The following is a 23,377-nucleotide window of genomic DNA, read 5'->3' on the forward strand; positions in this document are numbered from 1 at the left end:
CGACACAGCGCGCGACATGTTCAATGCCTGGCCGCGTCTAGAAAGGCAGCGTCGCACCTTTCAGAGGATGCTGGGTTGTATGGCATCAGCTGCAGCAGTGCTTCAGCTGGGTCTACTGCGTATGCGTCTGCTGCAATGCTGGTTGAACGCTCGAGTGCCTCACCAATCCTGGGCGTCTGGCGGCATATGAATCAGAGTGACTCAGAGTTGCATTTTAGCACTGAGACCCTGGTTAGCAGCCGACTAGTACCAGCGGGGAGTGACAATGGGAGCTGTCTCACACCGAAAGGTTATCTCGACAGACTTGTGGTCAGACCAAAAGAAATGCCTTCATATAAACTGTCTAGAGATGATAGCGGTCGAGAACGCGCTGAAGCGCTTCCTCCCTTACACCATGTTCTAGTACGCTCAGACAACATGGTGGTGTCCGTGGTCTCCTAAGTGAACAGCCAAGGCGGTGTCAGATCCAAGAATCTCTTCAAACTGACAGAATGCCTTCTCGTGTGGGCCCATCACTCGTTGCGCTCGCTGAGAGCCACGCATGTGCCAGGCCACAAGAATGGCCCAGACAGACTGTCCAGGGACATTCAATCGGGAGAATGGTCCCTGCACCCTCTTCGGGAGAATCGGGAGAATGGTCCCTGCATTCTTCTCGAAGAGAAGCCCAGCTGCCCGCGTGGAGCCGTTGGCTTCTGGTAGGCTTCTCACCGGTAGGCTTCTGCAGCTGCCGCAGGACAGCCAATGAGCACGCTTATACAGCCTACTATCTGCTGTCTGCCGCACTGCATTGACAATAAATACATAATTAAGGATTAGGGGTTTCACGATTCTCCAAATCTTCGATTCGGTTTCATTTTCGATTCTAAGGTCACGGTTCGATTCGATTCCCGATTTTTATCCATCGGCCAATCAGGATGCTCTCTGTCTTACATGTGCTTCATGAGGCACACACTCAAGGTATCTCACTCTCTCACTCCAGATTCCTTTTAACTAATTTGCGTGAATCAGGGAGCCACTATTAATATGCGGGAGACTCCCGAACTTCCACGAGACTTGGGATATCTGCAAACTGTAGACGCGAACATTGTCAACATAAGTCACTGGAAATACCAAAAAAAACTTCCTCACCTGTGACTTCAATGAAAGAGAAGGGGGTTCACATTCTGACGATGGGATTGCCATACTATCTGAATGGCTGTAGCCAAGTTAGAGGAGGTTGACCATAGACTCGCAGCACTTCTACACGCCGTGTTTTTTTCTGCTTGGCAAGCCGAACGGACGTGACATGTGTGCGCGGCAGTATCGACAATTGTGAATTAATTTTGATTTATTTCAATTTTAATTAATTTTGATTGATTTCGATTTTAATTAATTTCGATCGATTTCGATTTAAAATCAAAATCGTGACACCCTTATTAAACGGATAGTTCACTTTGAAATGAATTTTTGATATGTTTTAGCTTACCTCAAGGGGATCCAAGATGTAGGTGTCTTTGTTTCCACAGAATTTTCAATTTTGACATTTTTTGGTCAAACCATTGTTGTCAACCGTGGGGGTCCTCGATCGGTTCACCTCAAAGAGCATGCACAGAGAAGTCAAAATTAAACATGATTTAATGACTCGTACAAGTAAGTACACATTGATGGCCTAAGACACGAAACGAGCGGTTTGTGTGAGAAAACGAACAGTATTTACATCGTTTTACCTCTTTTAATCATAGCCATGACAAAATGATCTGACTGCACGGGCGCTTCGGTCTGCGCATGCGCTTGAAGTGATCGCTTGCGCGCCTACGTCACTCTTTGTTTATACAGAGATTTCGGAAGTTTTACCTTTCACTAAACATATTTAGATATACGGGAAACCGCAATGGAAGACGATTTCGGTATATCTAAATATGTTTAGTAAAAGGCAAAACTTCCGAAATCTCCGCATAAATATTGAGTGACGTCACACGCAAGCGATCACTTCCGGCGTAACATTGAACTGATTCAGTTCGGGTTAAGTTGGACATTGAACAACTGATTCAGATCACTTGGACGTCACTGTGATTACACAAGGTAAAAAAAGATATAAATACTGTTCGTTTTCTCACAAAAAACGCTCGTTTCGGGTCTTAGGCCATCAATGTGTGCTTACATTTACGTGTCATTAAATTATGTTTAATTTTGACATCTCTGTGCATGCTTTTTGGTGGACCCCCTTTGCCTCCAGTGTATGACTGATAGACAACAATGGTTTGACTGAAAAATGCCAAAATTGAAAATACTGGGGAAACAAAGACACCTACAACTTGGATGCCCTTGAGGTAAGCTAAAACATATCAAAAATTTATTTCAAAGTGAACTATCCCTTTAAGGATCATTTTTTGGCTTCAGATCTCGAGAAAAGATGACTTTACTCGTAGCGTAAGCAACTTACGCAATACACGTTCCCTCTTCCAGAGAGAACCGAGGTTATGTTAGGTAACCGAGTACGTTTCCATGTTGTTTGGTGCCCAAAATATCTTATTTTATGTTCCACAAAAGAAAAAAGCCAGATTTGGAAGCACATGAGGGGAGTAAATGATGACAGGATTTTGATTTTGGCGTGAAGTATCCATTTTTAAGATGTTGTAAATACAGTTATTCCTTTCTTTCTTCTCTAATTATTTTGACACAACCCCAACAATAGAACTGACATTAAACTGACATTGCTCGAATTTTCCTTTTTTAGAGGTCTGATTGTCTTGAACTCAAATGATACATACTACCTGGAGCCAATCAGAGGCCAGGAGGTTCTCCACCACACCTTCCATCGCACTGAAGATCTGCCTATCAAAAGTGGCACATGTGGACACAGCCATCAAACTGGACACCTGAGCCTGTTCAGTGATCATCTTAAACCTTTGCATCAAAGGGTCAGTCAGAAATGAAATAATTTGTCTTCATATTATATCTGTAAATGTTTTTATACGTCAATCTTCACAGAATATATTTCATTAAAACAGATGGCATGCAAAAAAGTCTATTAATCAATCCTTTGCCCAGGTGACAAAGTAGCACTCACTAGTTTGTAAGCATTATTGTCATTAGGGAAATAATAACAGAGTTATTACCGTCATTACTTGACGTGTAAAGTCTCTATTTCTGATCTCATGAGTGATTGTGAGTGTCAGAGACAATTTCTCTTTCACAAAAGCAAAGATGTTCTGTTCCTTCAATTCTATAATGACTAGATAGCTATTAAATCAAGGCCACTCATAGGAGAGAACATTGTAGTCTGACACAAATCTGTTGTTGCATTGTGAGTCTGCAATTCAACAAATTTCCGTTCATTTTCTTTCCCCCATTATGCGCTGCATAAATAAAAATGTGTTTTGGCTCATTACAGTACAGAAATAAAGCCACGTTAAGCCCAGGTTAAGTGTTCCGACTGATGAAGTGCATAATGTAGGCTTATTATAAAACTCTTGAGGATCATTAACAGAAGTTTGGAGCCTTCCTACTGCTTTTGTTCTGCCTGCACTTGCTTTCTCATTAAGCAGTGTAGTCCTCTAACTGGCCAGCTGTTTACAAATGAGAATTAGAGGGTCCATAAATTAAAAAACAGTGTGGACTTATGTGCTCGCTCCTCAATGATGATGTATTCCTGGTACTATTGTATTACAAAGTTCCTGAACTTTAAGGTTCATGTATGTACTACAGTACTGTAGTCCCTGTTTGGCTTTTAACCTTTAAAAGTCACAGATCCCTCGTGTACAGTCATATTGACATTGTTTTGCCTTGAAATCTGACTTCTAGAACAATGACAGTGGATCACTTGGTTTCTACTTGGCTTTTTGTAGTTTGCAATGTGTCCTCAAAACTAAAAACAATGTAATATCGCAGATACTGTGCATTTCTGAGTTCATGACATTCTTTAAAAAGGTAAATACATACTGCATTTGTACATTTTATGTGTGTCACTGTGTATTATTATTATTATAAAATATTTATTTTCTGTAATAATTTTATTTTTTCTGAAATATAATTAGGGGGAGCTCAACATTACTAAAGGAATCATTGGACTTTAAACTGAAATTAAATTCTGTGCGATTCCCATTAAAAGTCATACAAACGAGTTCCTGACGACACTCTTTTTGGCATGCAGTGCTTCGATTTGTATTGCTTATCAACATTTATTAACTTGCACTTTTATTTTCGTTTGGTTTGGGTGACAAGGAAGAATTATAAGCACATCCTCTTCTTCCCCTTATTTTATTGTTTCACTCTCATTTTATTTACTGCTTGGTTGCTGTAAAGTGCTAGCTGTCACTTTGAGATGACTGAACACTTTTGGATTACTATGCCAAAGCAGTCTTTTGAGTGAATTAGACCCATCAATTTAAAGGCAAATAAAAATGAACGTGAAGAACAGCAGTGGTGGCAAGCAGTACAAAAATAAGCAATATTGCTACACAGTCTTTGAGCTTTTGTAGTCAGTTTGTTAAAAAACAAACAAAAAAGCATGACAATTAGCATTTAAATTAATCCTTATTTTATAGTAAATTCAATATGAGTGATTTAATTCAATTGTCACTTCCTCACTTGTCAAAATGTTGCAGACATTTATTGTATGCATGAAGAAACAAGCCGCAGGAGACTAGAGAAACAAATCCATAAATCCTGACCTCCAGCAATTAACGTTTCTTTCTGCTTGTCGTTTGTTTCTCTATTTATCCCCACCTCTAGGTTAGACGAAATGCCTTGGGTACTACAAAGTACATGGAACTGTATATAGTAGCCGACAACACTCTGGTAAGCCGATGATGCCTGTGTCACGCTCACTACTGCTAATTAGAAACTTCCACCGAGAAAAGTTCACCACAGGAATTAAGACTTTGAGACCTTCAAATACAGGCCGAGTTATATAAACTTTGCTTTAGAAGCGGTGCTTTAAGCCTAGTGTTACATTCTCATTCAAATGTGTTCACTAAGCAATTGTTGCTTGAAAGTAGTGCTTCGGAAGTGCCTTTTCACTCTCTCGCACTCACTCTCTTTTCTGTCAATACCCTTAGCTGATATCTCACGTCTATAAGAAGTTTCAGTTATCAATGAATTACATTTACAGTTCTTATTTGCATGAGGGTCATGCAGACAATCTTTTCAGAGTTACATTCTGTTGAGTTTTCTGATTGAGTTCTTTCATACATTTACATTGAATCTGGATAATATTTGCCAAAAGAGACAGGAGGTTAAGATTTCATTACAGCTGGATTTAGTTAATCAAACTTCTCTGTAACAGGTTTTTGTATTTTCTCATGCATTTGTATGTTTGTCTTGATCAATTTTCCTCCTGCCGTGTCTCTACAGTACAGAAAGCAAAACAAGGACCTTGAAAAAACTAAATTGAGGATAATGGAAATTGCTAATTATGTAGATAAGGTATGTCAAGCCTGGTGCATTTCTTTGGTTCAAAGGTTTTGTTGACTGTTTAGAGTGCATATTTGTTTTCTGAATGCAAAATGTGTAGATGTGTCTGTATTCTAATGATATTTAACTGAATAAATCAATTTACTTTGTCCCTAATTGTTGTTTTGGTCTGATCAGTTCTACAGAGTCTTGAACATTCGTGTACCTCTGACTGGTCTAGAAGTTTGGACAGAACATGACCAGTGCATTATCAACGAGGAACCGAATTCAACTCTTTGGTCCTTCCTTCAGTGGAGACAGAAACTCAAATCCCGCAAGAAACATGACAATGCCCAACTACTCACGTTAGTCACAATACACACCAACACAAATTCTAAAACAAGACTATCCTGTAGCTTATTCTTAATGAAGTATATTTAAAAAAAAAATACATCTAAGTTTGCTTGATATTATTGTACGCTACACAAGGGATAGTTCACTCAAAAATGGAAAAAAAAATCTTTGACTTTTTTCCTTTACATTTACCTTGTAGTCCTTCCAAACTAGAGAACCTAAGTCCTGCCCCTCCGCTTCCGGCTCATGGCACCTTATTTCGGAAAAAATATGAATGGTAGTCAATGGCGAGAGACAACTTATCTTTTTATTCCGTCTGAACTGTGCCCTCAATTACACATATGATGTTTGTCAATTGAAAAATAATTCTGAAAGTCAAAAACGTTGCAGTTTGTCATACAACAGAAGAGTAACATTTAGTTTTATGTGAAAATCGCTCTATGAACTACATCTCCCGGGAAGAGAAACGAGATCCGCTGCTCGTGTGTGTGCAGTTTGGTACAAAACACTCAGGTAGGACGGCGTAACGTTACGATTATAACGTAAGACTGTAGAAACAATGACAGACAGCCTCTGTAAAGTTAGCTTCATTCATTGGGAGAAAATGTGCGCCTTTGGGGTTTGTAGTCTTTGTAATTACGTATTTTCACAGTCTTATACCTCAACGGTTTTACATCAAACTGCGACTTTCTTTACTTTAAAATGTATCTTTTAAATTGACAAACATCATATGTGTAATTCAGCGCACAATTCAAACGAGATCAAAATATTTGTTGTCTCTCGCCATTGACTACCATTCAATATTTTTCCGAAATAAGGTCCCATGGTGGTCGACCGGAAGGGGAGGGACTTAGGCTCTCTATGACTAACTTTCTTCTGTGGAACAAAAAAAAATTATAATTTGAATGGTCAATGGTATACAAAAATGTTTGGTTTCCAGTATTCTTCAAAATATCTACTTTTGTGTTCTGCTGAAGAAAGAAAGGAAATCATACCGTTTTTTTTATTTTTTTATTTTAGTGTGTGTGATCAAAAATGGATCATGTATTTTTATTGATATCAAAGCTGAAATTGTGTATTGTTGTCCCTGCAGTGGTGTGGTTTTCAAGGGCACCACCATTGGCATGGCTCCGCTGGAGGGCATGTGCAGTCACGAGAACTCGGGCGGCATCAACGTGGTAAGAAAGCGTGCATGTTTGCAGCTGGAACAGGCTGTAAACAGTGTGTGTATAGATTGTGTGTTTGTGGATGGCTCATGAGGGGATTTGATAAAATGATCAATAGCTCCCACACAACTGATTAGCCTCTTATTGGCTCTATTACTTTGTGCGGTGGGAGAGGAGCACTTTGCAGAATATCAATGAGGGGTGAAGCGTTTCTTCTGGATATTACACATGGATGGGCTCATTCTACATTACATCAATATAGCCTGCTTAGTCCTGCTGAGATCAATGAGGTACACGAAAAAAAACCTTTATATATATATATATATATATATATATATACACATGTCAACATATGTATATAAAAAGGTTGCATTTTAATAATTTGGATCATTAAGGGCTGACCTACTATGTTCACACAATAGCATAGTTTCTATAATTATATGAATAGCTATGTGATGATTTTTGACCACATGCAGTATCTGAGAGGATAAAAGCAGTGCAAATGCCGAACAGTAAACATTAAATGTCACATTGTCAAAAAGACACACTACAAAGTATTGATATTAGTGAGTTAGAGAAGTGGATTGGCGTTGTTTACTGTTGCCTTCACCTGTACTCGAACTGCTTCTGCCTGCTATTTTTTTTTTTTTTAAAGGGGTAGTTTACTGCTTTTTTTCTTTGCATGATTGTGTTTATGGGGTGCAATATAAAATGTATTCCTGGTTTTTCTTTTTTAAAAAGTCTTATTTTTTATAAATTTCATCTTTATTGTAAGCTGCTTTCTCTTCTGTCATTTGAACGACTGGTTGACTTCCTGAGTCTATGAAACCACTCCCTCAGAAACAGGCAGTGGGCTCAGATTGGTTAGTTTGGGCCAGTGTGTTGTGATTGGCTAAACTGTGTAGTTCATGTTGTCCGGATACTTCACAACCATTACCTTTACGGGCAAGAGTTGCATGTGTTCATGTCAAATGTACATAATGGTGTCGATACTGCAGTATCAGTATTATCCAGAATCAGACCCAGAAAGCAGCGATGAAGAGAGTCAAGCAGAACCTCCCTAAACACGGCTCTTACTAAACGTTTCTGAATGGTAATTTGCCTATCACTTTATACATATTTGTTTTACACAATAGCATCAAACTGACTGGCTACTATATACAGAAACAGCGTTGGCATTGGTTTACATTCTTTATCAAATCGAAAAATAATGTTATAAAGTATATATTCATGAAAAATACATTTACAAAATTAGTACATATGAAGAGTTCAGATGCAAAAGCCTCTAAATGCCATTTGAAATTTTCTTCTTTAATGATGATTTTTTTATCAAACTTGTATATTTAAGTTCAGTGATTTCACTTAAATGGCAATGAAGATTACCTATTAATTGTTATTTAAGTGAAATTACTGAACTTAAATATACAAGTTTGATAAAAATCATCATTAAAGAAGAAAATTTCAAATGGCATTTAGAGGCTTTTGCATCTGAACTCTTCATATACAAAATTCAGGTCCAAAATGTGTGTTGTAGACACAAAATAGCATAACTAAGTGGCTATAAAGCCAGCGCTGGCATTTGATTAAACTAAAACGACTGCGTCTGAAACTAAACTAAACTATTACGTCTAAAATTACACATGCAAATATTTAAAATGATTAAGTCTTAGCCTACTTACAGGTTGTGGCCCAACAACTGCTGCATCTGCTTTTAAAGTTGGAACTACTTCATATTTTAGTTACAGTTTCTCCTCCCCCCCGATGACCCAATGATGGTGACGTCTAAAATCTGTTGTAGTCCCTTTCGAATCATTTTTGTAGGCATTAAACTTCCTGATTTTTAAAAGACGTATCTCTGCTTACAGTACATTGAACTTTCAGCGCTGCAATTTTGCAAATACTGTTCATGGACCAACAGCAAAAAAAGTGAAAAAATGAAAAAAGTTAAATCGCAATCAACCACCCCTTTAAATATCCAATTAATAATTATGATAAAAACAGTAGCTGTGGATGCCATAAATTCAGTGTAAAAAATCGGGTCACTATGTTTCAGGTAATATGTGATGAGATTTTGGTGCTTGAAAATTAACTTATCTATTTTGCAACACAAAAGTAAACAATTTCTGTGAATGTGCAACACAATTCATTGGCCTCTGTAGGTATTGTGTTCATGAGGAACATTGTATTTTGAAGTGTTGGTTAATGACATAACGTGTGGGAGAGAAAGAGTAAAGAAGATGGATGAAGTTCTCTATTTCTGTCTCGTGTGTTTCTTTCCTCATTTACTCCTGACAGACCCCACAAATTGGTGATGAGGACTAGCCATTTTTTCGCTATCGTTGGTCATGAGGATGGCTGTTTCTAATGTGCCTTTTCCTGAGTTTTTTTTTTTTTCCTGACTTGCCCTGGTGAGCCTGCTATGCTGTTCAGCACATGGCTGCTGATTTTTGAAAAGTACCTACTAGTTATTGATGCAACAAGGGATGCTTGGTTGGATGAAAGATGGAGAGTTGTACTGCTTCCCTGTTTCCGGTACAGAGGTACAATGGTTTTTCAACTCATTGCCAAAAACAGGTACAACTGATTCAGAGGAACCTTGAGACATTTAACCTGAGGCTAAATTTACTGTACAACAATAGCCTAATGTATTTCTGTCAATTTCTTCAAGTTAAACCAAACTTTTATTTTGACAGGTTTTAAACTTTTAAACCGCACGTCTGCACCATTCACATAGAGATGCACAGAACATCCAGGATTCATATTTAAATAAGTCTGGAGCCCTGCACTTGGATAGACATGGAAACAACTAAAGCAGCCGCCTGTTAGTGGGTACCGAATATATCCAGTACAGTAAACTTCACTGTAAAGCAAGCAGCTTTGAAACAATCTGTATTGTAAAAAGCGCTATATAAATGAGGATGACTTGACTACCGGTACTACAGAAATGCTGGTATCGTCATATTTTCAAAATTTCAGTACCGACTTGGAGTACCGGTTCTTTTGCAAACCCTAGTCGGCCCATCTGACTAGACGTTTGCTATAAAATTAAGTGACTATTACAGCAAATGGTGTGAGCTCTCCTTTACTCACACTGTCACTATGGATTCTGTGGTTTCATTTCTGTCATCAGTCTTCAGCCACCATGGAAATCCATTGAGTATATCTGCTGCTTTTCTGGAAGGAAGAATTATTCACCATCTTTCCACTCTCTACTGCCTGGCAGCTAATGGTGCTGCAGAGAGGTTCAACCATGTAATCAAACACACTGTCCAAATGGCCATCCAGCAACATAAGTCATGGAAACCTATGGTAACTGACTTCTCGCAGGTGTAACGTGCCACTCCACACACTGCAACTGGTACTTCACCCTTTCAGCTCCTCTATGGCAGGCAAATTTACACAAGGCTGTCTATTTTGCCATCTTTTCCTATGCACCCACCAACTGACATGAATGTTAACCAAAGGTTACGTAAAAAAAAAGTACACTTATGCTAAGCAAGGTGCTTCCACTTCTTGTTTCCAGGAGAGGGATAAAACTGCGGGCATGAAAATTTAGACATTTTAAACAAATTAAAGGATTAGTTCACCTCAAAATGAAAATTTTCACATAATTTATTCCCCCAGTGACCGGTCCTAGTATAGGTCATAAACCCCGCCTCCCTGTGTTATTCAACGGGATGTGAGACCAACTAAACAATTAAATTACACTTCACATTTCTTTTTTTACTGTAAATGACAGAAACGTTGATGTAATTTAAAGAGTTTGTTTTTAAAATAAGTTTATTTTTAGCTATTTGATGCTATAAAAACAATGTTGTGACATCATGATTGACAGCTGTCATTGACAGGTTCTCTGTGCGAAGTAGTCACTGAAGCACCAACAGACTTCATAATGTTGACTATTTGGTTAGTAATTGTATCTTATGTTAACGAGGTACTGCAATCAGCTTTTGCGGCTCTACTTCCTGCTCGTCTGGTCCCGAAAACGCAAGTGCGCAGACTCAAGTCCCATGATGTTAGTCCCATATCGGGACACTGTTGGCGGCTTCAGTTCTCTCCAATGGAAAAGAGTGACGAGGTCTATGGTTGGAATTCATGTGTGGTCTTGTCCATGACAAGGGTTTGAGAAAGCATCCCTTAAATTAAACAGGCTCCTGCTCGTTCCTCAAATTCTTTTGAAACAGTATGACAAAGGACAATGTGGTTCCTGGAAAAAAAAAATGGATATAGAAAATCATCTTCAATACAACTGCGTGTCAACAGTTTTTGTTATGATGGTGATATTATCAGGGCCTTCTGTAAAAATCACTGAATCAAAAAAAAAAATCCCAAAACACTGCATAACCTTTACAGAGACATCTGTTTGTGCCTGCTTTTTCTAGAAATATGTGTGTGAGTGTGTGTGCGCATTTCTGTTTGTGTCACAGAATGAAGATAAAAGAAAGGCTATTCTGTTTGCCCTCAGCAAAGGTACTTAAATTACCACCTGCAGGTCAAAAAACAACAGTCTTTACAATTTATGGCATCATTGTAACATAACAAAGATGCCTTTTGAGATCAGAGATGTCCTCTGGGCTTCTACTGCCATTTACCTACTGTGGCACAGCAATGATAGAAGCCTGTAGGCTACAAATAGCCTTTATGTCCAATTTAAAGCATAACATACAATTAATCTATTTCATGGCAGTGAGAATGGCAAATACTCTAATCCTGTATATGGATTAATCCTTTTAGACAGACTCTTAAACCAGTGATTGAACTGCTACTTCATTTATTGTGATGTTTGTTACAGCTAGTAGATGAAATTATCTTTTCTTCCAGGACCATTCTGAATTGCCCATTGGGGCGGCTGCCACCATGGCACATGAGATCGGCCATAACTTTGGCATGAGTCACGACCATGAGGGCTGTTGCGTGGAAGCCACTGCTGAGCAGGGCGGATGTGTAATGGCGGCAGCTACAGGGTAAAGACTGAAACTCTTATACATTTGCATTACATTGATGCCTTTAGCAGATGCTTCTGTTTATAAATAACCCATAATGCAGATCCCAAATCATGATACTGTAATACTGTAATACTGATAATTGCACAAAGAACCCTGGGGCTCTTTGCAAATAATTTAAACTTCTAATTGTGTCACTACTGAACTAATACATTGACAAGATGCTACTGTACAAGTACATCAATATTAGTCTCCACTTCAGATTTCACGCCTTTACTCCTCACTGAACATCTGATGTACACTACCATCCAAAAGTTTGAAGACATTAATATTTTGTTTTTATGGTAACACTTTATTTGAAGGGGTGTGCATAAGACAAACATGACATAACATCAGTCATGAACATGAAGGAGTCTTTATGAATGTTTAAGACTGTTGTCATTAAGTGTCATTCGGTAAATTATGACACTTTTAATGCAAAGTTGACATTGTTTAAAAAGTCTTTGTTATGACAAGTTGACATTAACCAAGAAATTATAACCTGTCAACCTGTCACAAATATGTCATATAAGGTCTAATTATCAAACTTAAAGAAGTTATTTAGCTTTGTGTTAACATTACATTACCCTGTCATATGTTATGGTTGGTTTTAACTTAACTTTGGTTGCCATGACACCTTTATAACTGTGACATGAATATTTATTTTACTTGTCCTCAAGTAAAGTGGAACACATTGTACTTGTTATAAAGATGTCATTAAGGGTTATTACACTGTCAAGTGCTTTAACAACAGTGTCATTAATATTTCCCCTTACCTCAAGTAAAGTGGAACACGTTGGACTAGTTATGATTTCTTGGTTAATGTCAAGTTGTCATAACAAAGACATTTTTAACAATGTCAACTTTGCATTAAAAGTGTCATAATTTACCGAATGACACTTAATGATAACAGTCATAAACATTCATAAAGACTCCTTCATGTTCATGACAGGTGTTATGTCATGTTTATGACAGTGTCCTTCGTGACAGTGACACACAGTGTCCCTGTCATGTCAGTCTAATGCACACCCCATCAAATAAAGTGTTACCTTTTTATTCTCTATTTAAAATTGTTTTTGAAATTTCTATTTATCCTGGGGAAAATAGTGTATGATGGTTTCAGCAAAACTATTAAGCAGCACAACTGCTTCCAACAATGATAATAATAAGAAATGTTTCTTGAGCACCAAATCAGCACATTTAAAATGATTTCTGAAGGATCGTGTGACATTGAAGACTAGAGTAATGGCTGCTGAAAAATATAAACTTGAAAACTAAAACTAGAACATTTTAAAGTGTAAACATTTTTAAAATATCACTTTTTACTGTATTTTATTAAGTAGAGTATTGTACAGTTTATTGCAGGAAAAAGAAAAAAAAAACTTTGCTTGCTGAAATCACAGTTGCAGTGTTGTTTGGCTCAGTTTGGCGTGCTGTGATATAACTTCAGCTACACAGGCTTTTAGAAAATCTACTGGGAAACCTTTTGTTTGTGTGATACCAAAGAAATTAGCAAGTAAGATTCCATGTGCATTAAGTGTGCATTGCATGGTAGCAATTTTTCACCCTTTCTGTGATAAAAACTATTAAAAAAAATCTTTATATGGTTGATGCATATCATAGAGGCTTTCTGAGATCCTTTTCTGAGAACTCTGATTTACAGTGCCTTACAGAAGTATTTAAACCCCTTAATTTTTTTTTTCAATTTTGAGATGATGCTGCCTTATATTAAACTAATTTATAGCTTTTTTCCACATCAATCTACATTCCATCCATACATAAAAATTACAAAGCAGAAAAAAGACAGTTCTGTGACAAATTTGCTGATTTAATAAAAAAAAAGACAACTGAAATAAGTGCATTGTATACTTTTTCAAGCTGTAAACTTATAGTATTTAGTCTTTTTGGGTATGATGTGACAACTAGCTTAGCACATTTGCATTTGGCGATTTTCTGCCATCCTTTTCCTCAGATCTTCTCACGCTCTGTCAGGTTGGATGGGGACTGTCGGTGGACAGACATTTTCAGGTTTCTCCAGAGATGTTCTTTTGGGTTCAAGCCCAGGCTCAGGCTTGGTCATTCAAGGACATGCAAAGAGTTATCCATAACAACTGGTTGTTCCAACTTCTTTCATAAAGGATTATGAAGGCTACATGCTTCTGGGAACCTTCAATACTGCAGAATTTATGGTAGTTTTCCTCAAATCTGTGTCTACAATCCTCTCTCTGAGCTCTAAAGGCAGTTCTTTGACCTTATGGCTTGTTTTTTTTCTGATATTAATTTTTATGTGTGTACATTTCCAAATAATAACCATTCAAAAGAATTTGCCACAGGTTAACTCCTGTGTGTAACTCCTAAGTGTAGTAACATCTACAAGCGGAATTGAAATTCTTCTAAGCTAAATTTTAAGTGTCCTCGAAAACGTTATCACAAATCTTTCTCTCTTTTTTTTTTGCTTTGTCATTATGGTGTATGCATGAAGTGCAGATTAGGCAGTAACATAAAAAAGTGGGAAAGAAATTAAGGGGTTTGAATACTTTCGCAAGCCACTCTAGAGACAGGAAGGAAGAAGATATTGTCAGCACATCAGTGGTGCAATGCAATTGGAGAAATGTTCTGAGAGATCCGGTATAAATGGAGAACAGCAAGGGGCCCAAGCACTGAGCTCTGTGGAATCCCTGTGTTGAAGGTGCAGCAGTCTCCAGCTCACTGGGTAGAGCTAAGAAAATAAACCAGAAAAAAAGCTAAAATAAGTTTTTCTGGGTAAATAACAATAATAATAGAAGTAGTATGAGATCAAAACTGGCTGACATAAGCACATCACTTGTGGCAAGGATAGTAGTTTCAGTAGGGTAAATTGTTTTGAAGCTTGATTGGGCTTAAATGGTTTAAGTGGCCCACTGGTTCTTATGCCCCTGCAATAGGGAAGGTAAGAAAAAAAAAAGATAAGCGGAGATTACTTAGAGGAAGAAAGGGTTTCTGACTTGTCTAAGACATAAAGTCGAAAAAAGATTTTGGAAAACCTCACTACTTACCTCTCCAATTTAATCAAAACCTTTCATTACCAAATTTCGTTACCTTTTTCGTTTACATTGGAAGTTTTCCTGCTTATTTTCATCAGTGCACCTTTTGTTTTCAAACATTTGTATGCACAAAAATGATATATCCCTTTCTAAAATGGTCTGCAGGCACCCATTTCCAAAAGTTTTCAGCCGCTGTAGCAAAAAAGACTTGGACAACTATTTCCAGAAGGGTGGAGGAATGTGCTTGTTCAACATGCCCAACATGAAGGATCTGGTCGGGGGCAAGAGGTGTGGAAACGGCTTTGTAGAGGAAGGGGAAGAGTGTGACTGTGGAGAACCAGAGGTGATTTGTGCCTAAATTAATTATTGAATGGAATGACTTATTGATTTCGAGAATATTGAATCAGACCAATCGTGAATTAGTCATTTTTCAGAGAACAGTAGAGGGTATGTAATACATGTAATAAATAAAAATGTGATAGTTAATATGGATTAACTTTAATTATGTCTATTTTTTATGCATGTGTTATGTATTCATGGAATGCTTATTATATATACAATGCACTATTTTATAATGACAAGCTTTGCCTCACCAGAAAAAGTTTGATTTTACCACATGGTTGGTAGACACTTAAATGTTAGCAAAACTACAGCGGACAAATTGTGCTGTAACAAAGAGTAACAGATGAAAGCGTGTGACGTTTTTATGTTTGCTCGCACGTCATGTGTGTAGAGAGAGTCACCTTGATTTTGACAACTGTAAACTTGGCCCTCAAAATCTGATTGGTAGATTGGAATGTTGTTCCAGGATCAACAAAGATGATGATCCAAGAACATTGTACTTGGTGAAATAACGTTGCAGAGAAAGAAAGAGATGGATTCCAATTTGTTGCAAAGCCATGTTTGACAGGCTGTCAGTACGCATAGAATGGCTGGATGATTTGCCATCTGGTGTAGGTAGACTGCGGTAGCATCTGTAACTCCTAGTCAATACATTAACACCTGGACTACTCTTCTGAATTTTACCTGCCGCCAATATCAGATTCAGTGAAACAATACCTCAGCTTTCACCCCACAGAAAAAGCTAGTTTGAGGCACTAAACTGACAGCTGTTATCATACACATTTGTTCTAACCGTTTAAATCCAAACCATAATCTGCTGGCCCTCTCTACTTCCATGAATATATAAAAATAGATTTGACAGTGCGCGCCTGTCATGTATGTCTTTTTTTCATTATAGTCACCGAATCACACCATTTATTTCTAGTGTGATAATCATACAGTAGCTGTCAGTCGCACTTGATGCTCTGAAACCGGATCAAGCAGAGTAGAGGTTGATGTGTGTGCTTTTATGTGACTGAGAAAGACTTGTGTGTGTGTGTGTGTGTCAGAGCGTATATGTGTTGTGACCGTTTCCTCCTCATTGAACACCCTAAAAACACACACACTCCCTCCCCTTCCTCTATTAATTTTCAGCTACGGTATAATTATTGGCCGTCAGACGCCTCCACGCTGTATATATCAGTGTCACACATGTCAAACATTTTAATATGCATCTGACATCCTGTGCAGTTTCTCTTCTCGATCTATTCTTTTCCACACTTTAATCATACCACGCAAGCAGCCACCATGTGTGTGTGTGTGTATACTATATATATATATATATATTCAGTGTGTTTTTGTATAGTTTGTATATATATTATATATTTATTCAGAGTGTTTTTTTAACGCTGTAATTTGAGAGCCATATGTTGATTTGCTTGGGTAGACTTTTCTGTCTGTATCTATTTTCTATCTATCTCCCACAGGAGTGCACCAATGATTGCTGCCACCCCAGCAATTGCACTTTGAAGGTAGATGCACAGTGTGCCCACGGGGTCTGCTGTGAGGACTGCAAGGTGCCTAACTATTTATCTCTCTTTTTATCTTTTTTTTCCTCTCCCACTGCTTCTCTCTCTCACTCCATCTCTGGTCTGACTTTCACTTAATACATTTCATACAAGTGTTCAAGGTTTAACGTGTTAGCCTGGCCCTGTTAAAAGAGGTCAGAACCTATAGCCTAGACCACCATCTTGCCACAAAAAGCATCTTTCTCAATTGACACCATAGTCAATTACCTGTATATTTTGGAGAAATTACATTTTGGCAAGAAATATATGTATGTATTGAAACGCCAGGATGAAGCTGCAGTAAGTGCAACAGCTTTCGATTTAGACAAATTCACCCTATAACCTGAAAACTTAGAGAAAACATTAATTGTTCTTAGGACGCAAGGTATAGATCGGCTAGGGACAGATTTATTTATTTATTTATGTATTGCTCAGAATAGTTACTAGTGAAGGATTTAAGCCTTGACTGTTTCCTCTTCCTGAGCTGCCGCAGTTTCATATCCACTTTTTTTTTCTGTAGTTTGCCTACCACCTGCTCTCTTTTACTTTCTTCAAAGTCCTCACTCTTCTTATCATGCACTTTACCCACAGTTGAAGCAAGCCGGCACCATGTGCCGCGGACCAGCCGGTGCTTGTGATCTGCCGGAATATTGCACAGGAGGTTCGCCCTACTGCCCGTCTAATGTTTACATCCTGGACGGGTCATCGTGTCAGAATGGTCATGCCTACTGCTATAATGGAATGTGTCTGACCCATGAACAGCAATGCCTGCAGCTGTGGGGTTACGGTAAGATTCATGCTGGCTGAGAGTGCCTTTAGTTTGCAAGGAAATTTTATTTGTAGCATCCAGTTTGAGAGTTATTATGATTTCAAGGGATGAATCAGTTCAAATTATGGCCCTTTAGTTTTTACACTAGTGCATTTTCGTTTTAAAACATCGTTTTTGAATGAAAACGATCCTCGTCCATACTGCCGTTTCCACTGCGGTTCAGGAACAATCGCATGTCAAATGTCGTAGGGTTGCCAACTGTCCCGTATCAGCTGGGACGTCCATTAAATCGGGCCTAATTGATTTGTCCCATTCATTCGTGACCTCCCTTGTACCATTTATTAACTGCTACACTGATCTAACCTATGACTGATACAACAGTAACGGCAGCAGTGCTAATCACGACACCTGAGAATGATCACAGACATCTGTCCCTGTCCCAACCCTCTCCCAAGCGCATCAGTATACATTAAGTCGATTTGGCATGTGGAAATATGGATTAAACTGCAAATATGAAGTAAAAATCTTTTTTTTTGCATATTTTGGGGCAGCTACTGTGGAAACTGACAAAATGAAGTGAAGCCTTGTACGTGTATCACACTGTCAACCATGGACTCCTTTATTTTCATATAAAGAACCGTGATTGTCCCTTAAGTTGGGAACCCAGACGGCTCTAGGCTGTGTTTCCCAAAAGCATTGTGAGCCTAAGTTGACCATAGAACAATAGCCGGCAATGGTCTCTACGATCAACTAAGGCTTACAATGCTTTTTGGAAACACAGCCCTGGGGATTATTGTCATGTTCCGGTAGCGTACATGGCATGCCTTTGCTTTCAAAAGTCTCTGTTTCGGTCTGTTTACACTGAAATGCAACCCTTGGAGTTTTCAATCTTAAACGGGGTCTGCAAAGTCAATGTTTTCAAGGGTCAAAAACCCTGTAGTGTAGATGACAGCCGTAACCGTAGCAAAAGTTATGCTTTTTAAAACGAAAACCCACCCCATCCCCTGGGATGCCTAAGATTGTTGTTAGATTTTGGTATAAAAACATGGAAATATGTTAACAACAATGTTAGGGTTTGCCAAACGGTCGGCAGATTTTGAAAATACACAACTCAAAAGGTCCTAACTTCTATCCTCCAATGCTGGCCCTGACCCCACCCATTCGAAGAACATGGACGTGCAATCATGCATTCTCCAAACGCTAGCAATTTGCAATTATTCTCTCTCTCTCTCTGTGCCGGGGCGACTTGCACTTACTGTGACTGGGTCACCGGCTTTTAGTATGCACACGAAGGCGCAAGGGGGATGGAGGAGGGGGTTATGGTACGACAGTTTGGTGTACGCACTTATTGTCCAATGATTCTGGGTGGTCTTGGAAATGATTGGCTGGAGTTTTTCGAGTCCTCCCCGTTCCACAGATGAATTGTTTCATTTTAATTTCAGTGCTTCTAACTCAGTTGCTGTTAGTGATTTTGAAAAAAAACGTTCAAAAAAGAAAATCACATACCCCACCTTTAAAATAAGAACAAAGTTTTTGTATCCCAACTGGCCCTTTCAGTCTTTAGTCAGCATCAGTAATCAAATGAAGAGTTCAGATGCAAAAGCCTCTAAATGCCATTTGAAATTTTCTTCTTTAATGATGATTTTTATCAAACTTGTATATTTAAGTTCAGTAGTTTCACTTAAATAACAATTAATAGGTAATTATCATTGCCATTTAAGTGAAATCACTGAACTTAAATATACAAGCTTGATAAAAATTATCATTCTAGAAGAAAATTTCAAATGGCACTTAGAGGCTTTTGCATCTGAACTCTTCAAATGCTGCTTGATGTTGATTATTTAGTGACAACTCATGGCATTTGGCTGTACACATCCAGTGTGTTCTGGGCTCATATCCAGTCAGGCTCTTTGGCTGTCAAACAAACACACATCACAGCAGATGTAGTTTGTCATTTGTGGGGCGAGGGGTTGTTGACATGTTTGATGCTCACTGCTCTAAGAGATATTATCATATTCACAATTGTTAATTGAGCAGTACTTGTTTTATTGGATTATTTGTACACAGTGCGTTGTAGAATGTATCATAAAAAAACTTTTGGTCGCTCAAAACATAAAACTTTAATCTAATAATATCATCACTAATCAAATATTAGCTAGTGGCATGAAGCCAGCCAACCCATGTTCACGCTATAGGTCTGTTTGAGTCCCTGACTGTAATTGACATTTCTCCAAGGTAACGAAATTTTAACTAAATTTGTCCAGGTGCGCAGCCGGCACATGACGCCTGTTTTCAGGATGTGAACGCTGCGGGAAATGCCTTTGGAAACTGCGGCAAGGACAGTCATGGCAACTACATGAAGTGCGAGAAAAGGTGAAGTGATATTTCAATATTTCGACCAGCCATATATGCAATATATGGTTTATTTCAAAGAACTTTCTGACCTGAAGTGAAGTGGAATATGCATTTTTTTTTTTAAATATCAATTTGGGCTTGGACTTAAATTGTTATAATAAATTGTGTCTGCTCCTATACATTAAAAAGAACAAGCTAATACATTAAGAATAACAAACTAATCTACTGAAAAGAAAAAGAAAAAACTCATTAATATACTGTAGTTTACAGCACTGCAGACTCAGCAGTTATGAACTTTTTCAAACTCTTTTTTTCTGATTATTCATCATTCTCACATCATAACAATTTGATTTTAAGATGAGATTTTTTTTTTATCATGCTAATATATAATTTCTTAATTTATGCTGAAATGGCTGTAATAGCAAAGATACCTAATGTAGTGTGGGCACATCTCTCATGACATCTCACATATAAAATCTGCCAACAGTGATGCCAAATGCGGTAAGATACAGTGCCACAGTGCTGCCAAGAAACCAAAGGGCACGAATGCTGTGTCCATAGACACCACCATCCGTACAGACGGCATTGAGGTAAAGTGCCGGGGCACCTATGTTTACAGCACCCAAGATGGCCAGGGTGATCTTCCTGACCCGGGACTGGTCATGACAGGCACCAAGTGTAAAGAGGGCAAGGCAAGTTTTGTATATTCAATATTTAACTGAGCAATTTATTAAACAAAATGTATACTATTAAGTGGCCATTTGTGTCTCCACTTAATGTGTTAACAAAAGCATGTATTTTATGTTTTGTATTGAACAGTCAATGTGTTTTATTTTTACTTGCCTTCAGGTGTGCAAAGATCGCAGATGTCAAAATGCCTCTTTCACTGAGTTAGAAACCTGCATTGCCCGTTGCCATGGGCATGGGGTAAGTGATCATATATAGTTCTTTCTACCAATTTCTGTGTGAGCCTGATGATGACCAACACTAAATCATTAATGTACATCTCGGGTTAAGCGTATATAATGTAAATGGACACGGTTTTTCAAATGCAGAGAGTATGATAAAGACTCGATTCAGAGAATATATTTTTTTATGTTTAGATATATACATCTTTTTTTCTTTTTTTATGCATTCAAATCTAGTAAATCTTAAGTTTATGTCTAAAATAATAAAATGTTGCAGATGGAATGAGAAAATTAAAGATAAAGTCTTTTTTGTCAATATTGCTTCATTTGCTTATCATATTTTGAGCATGTTTAGATATTTGTACTAGAAAGTTTGTACTAAAAATACTTTTTTTGCAGTGTAACAATATTTATCATTTAACATTTGATGCTAGCCATTCTTTTTATGAATCATACAAGTATCTGTCCTAAATTATGGCTAAATAAAAGCTGTCTTAGTATTCATTCTCACTCTGAGTTCCTCTTTAACCCAGACTGACTCATTTTTTGATTTCACACTTCTAAATCCTTTAAACCGCCCTCTGGGTCGCTCATATCCTGACACATACTGCCTCAAAAAAAAAAAAAAAAAAAAAAAAAAAAATCCAACGCTTTTCTTATATGAGCTGAGCTATAGCATTTGATTTGTGTATTTTCTGGTCAAATAGTCTTAAACAGCCTTCAAGCCGTATAAACTCAAATTCTGTCTTTCTTAATCCCTTTGCCCTCCCTCTGTCTCTCTCTTTTGTCAGCTTTTCTTTTATTTGTTGCTTATTTACTCAGTCGCTTTTCAAAAGGGCAGCCAAATACAACACGTCTTTGAGGGGAGATTAGAGATTCAGAAAGTGCTTTTTTATTATTCATTTTCATTATCGTTTGATTCATATTGATTGTATGGTTTAGGGAAGTGTGGATGGAGAATAAAGTGAGTGATCTTGGTATTTGCACACAGCACATTTTCTTTCCTTTCCACTGTTCCTGTCTTGCCTCTGGGTTAGATTGAAGCGTGTAAAATATTCTATGTTAAAAGAAATTCCATTAAGATGAAAGGCGATATATTCTCTATTTGCCCTGTACTATAAAAGATGTGACGAAAAACGATCCCTGCAATTGCTGCAATGAAAGTGAGGATAGGTAAATGGCAGAATATGATTAAAAAATCTAAAACTTACTAAAGCAAATATATATTAAGACCAAATTATTGTGAACAGTTGTTAGTGGTGTAGAGCTCTCTCAAAAATGGGTGGGTTGTATTTGACAGGATTTTATAAAAGAGTAACCTGGGCGTCCTTGTTTTCATCCTTAAAGTCATAAGGTTTAGACGAGTGATAAAAGGATTTTCATTTATGTTGGATGAACTATTCCTTTAGAGGTGAAGTTTGTAAGATTTTTGTTATGTTAAAATACATTCTCTTAACCAAGTTTATTTTTCATTGACTACTATTAGTAAGCGATTTTCTGTGTTTATCTCCCCCAAAAGTGTAAACATTACGCCCCTCCCAGGAACCATCAAAACCTTGAGAGTGGTCCGCTCAGATCCATCAATCTCTTTCCAGCTGAACCAATTGGAAGAGTTTCGGTCGTGGCTACTTTATGTGGAGCCAGAGGGTGTTTAGCCAGAGTGGGACCATGTCTGATGGTTTACATGGGAAAAGATAGTCAGTGTGAGCCAAAATTTGCTGCATTTAGACATTCAGAGTACTAACAGGTCATGATCACATCAAAGCGAATGTGGCATCGCAATGCTACGTGGTACAGTGGGTGCTTCAATACAACATTATCATGCACCTGATCATTATCATGATACTGTTTACATTTTACATTTATTCATTTAGTAGACGCTTTTATCCAAAGCGACTTACAAATGAGAACAATAGAAGCAGTTAAACTAACAGTAGGACAACAGCAAGTGCTATGACCCCTTTTTGTTTTACAAAAATAGAAGAGAAAGTGTTAGTATTACTGGATCAAGTGCTGCAGAAAAATATGCATCTTTAGCCGTTTCTTGAAAGGGGTTTCGGACTCAGCATCTCTGGTTGAGTTAGACAGATCATTCCACCAGCAGGAAACAGTCATGGTAAAGGTCAGAGAAAGAGATTTTGTGCCTCTTTGAGATTGTACCACAAGAAGACATTCGCTTGCAGAGCGCAAGTTTCTGGATGGCACATAAGTCTGAAGTGATGATTTTAGGTAAAAGGGAGCAGAGTCGGGTGTTGTTCTATAGGCAAACATCACTGACTTGAATTTAATATGAGCGGCAACTGGCAATCAGTCAATTTTGTGAGGAGAGGAGCGATGTGTGCTCTCTTCGGCTCATTAAAGACCACTCTGGCTGCAGCATTCTGGATCAATTGCAGATGTTTGGACAGAGCAAGCTGGAAGACCAGCCATCACAATAGTCCAGTCTGGATAGAACAAGCGCTTGGACAAGGAGTTGTGTAGCATGCTCTGTTAGGAAGGCCTGATCCTCCTAATGTTGTGCAAGGAAAATCTACTAGACCAGGGAGTTCTAGCAATGG

The 23,377-nt window shown here is 38.0% G+C and overlaps 1 protein-coding gene across 2 annotated transcripts in view; it reads left to right on the forward strand.

Annotated features, from left to right (window-relative positions):
- adam19a (ADAM metallopeptidase domain 19a) overlaps positions 1 to 23,377 on the forward strand; it is a 140,360-nt gene that overhangs the window by 94,528 nt on the left and 22,455 nt on the right. Inside the window, exons 6-17 of one of the 2 annotated variants that reach the window (XM_089128555.1) lie at positions 2,717 to 2,900; positions 4,714 to 4,779; positions 5,335 to 5,406; positions 5,572 to 5,738; positions 6,821 to 6,905; positions 11,715 to 11,857; positions 15,064 to 15,241; positions 16,707 to 16,796; positions 17,379 to 17,574; positions 19,821 to 19,929; positions 20,399 to 20,603; positions 20,761 to 20,838. In XM_089128555.1, the coding sequence (XP_088984681.1) occupies positions 2,717 to 2,900; positions 4,714 to 4,779; positions 5,335 to 5,406; positions 5,572 to 5,738; positions 6,821 to 6,905; positions 11,715 to 11,857; positions 15,064 to 15,241; positions 16,707 to 16,796; positions 17,379 to 17,574; positions 19,821 to 19,929; positions 20,399 to 20,603; positions 20,761 to 20,838 (1,573 nt within the window). The remainder of the gene's footprint in view (positions 1 to 2,716; positions 2,901 to 4,713; positions 4,780 to 5,334; positions 5,407 to 5,571; positions 5,739 to 6,820; positions 6,906 to 11,714; positions 11,858 to 15,063; positions 15,242 to 16,706; positions 16,797 to 17,378; positions 17,575 to 19,820; positions 19,930 to 20,398; positions 20,604 to 20,760; positions 20,839 to 23,377) is intronic. The other variant, XM_089128557.1, reaches the window with a different exon arrangement.

This window comes from Pimephales promelas, chromosome 1 (assembly GCF_988280905.1).
Source record: "Pimephales promelas chromosome 1, fPimPro1.hap1.1, whole genome shotgun sequence".
Lineage (NCBI taxonomy): Eukaryota > Metazoa > Chordata > Actinopteri > Cypriniformes > Leuciscidae > Pimephales > Pimephales promelas.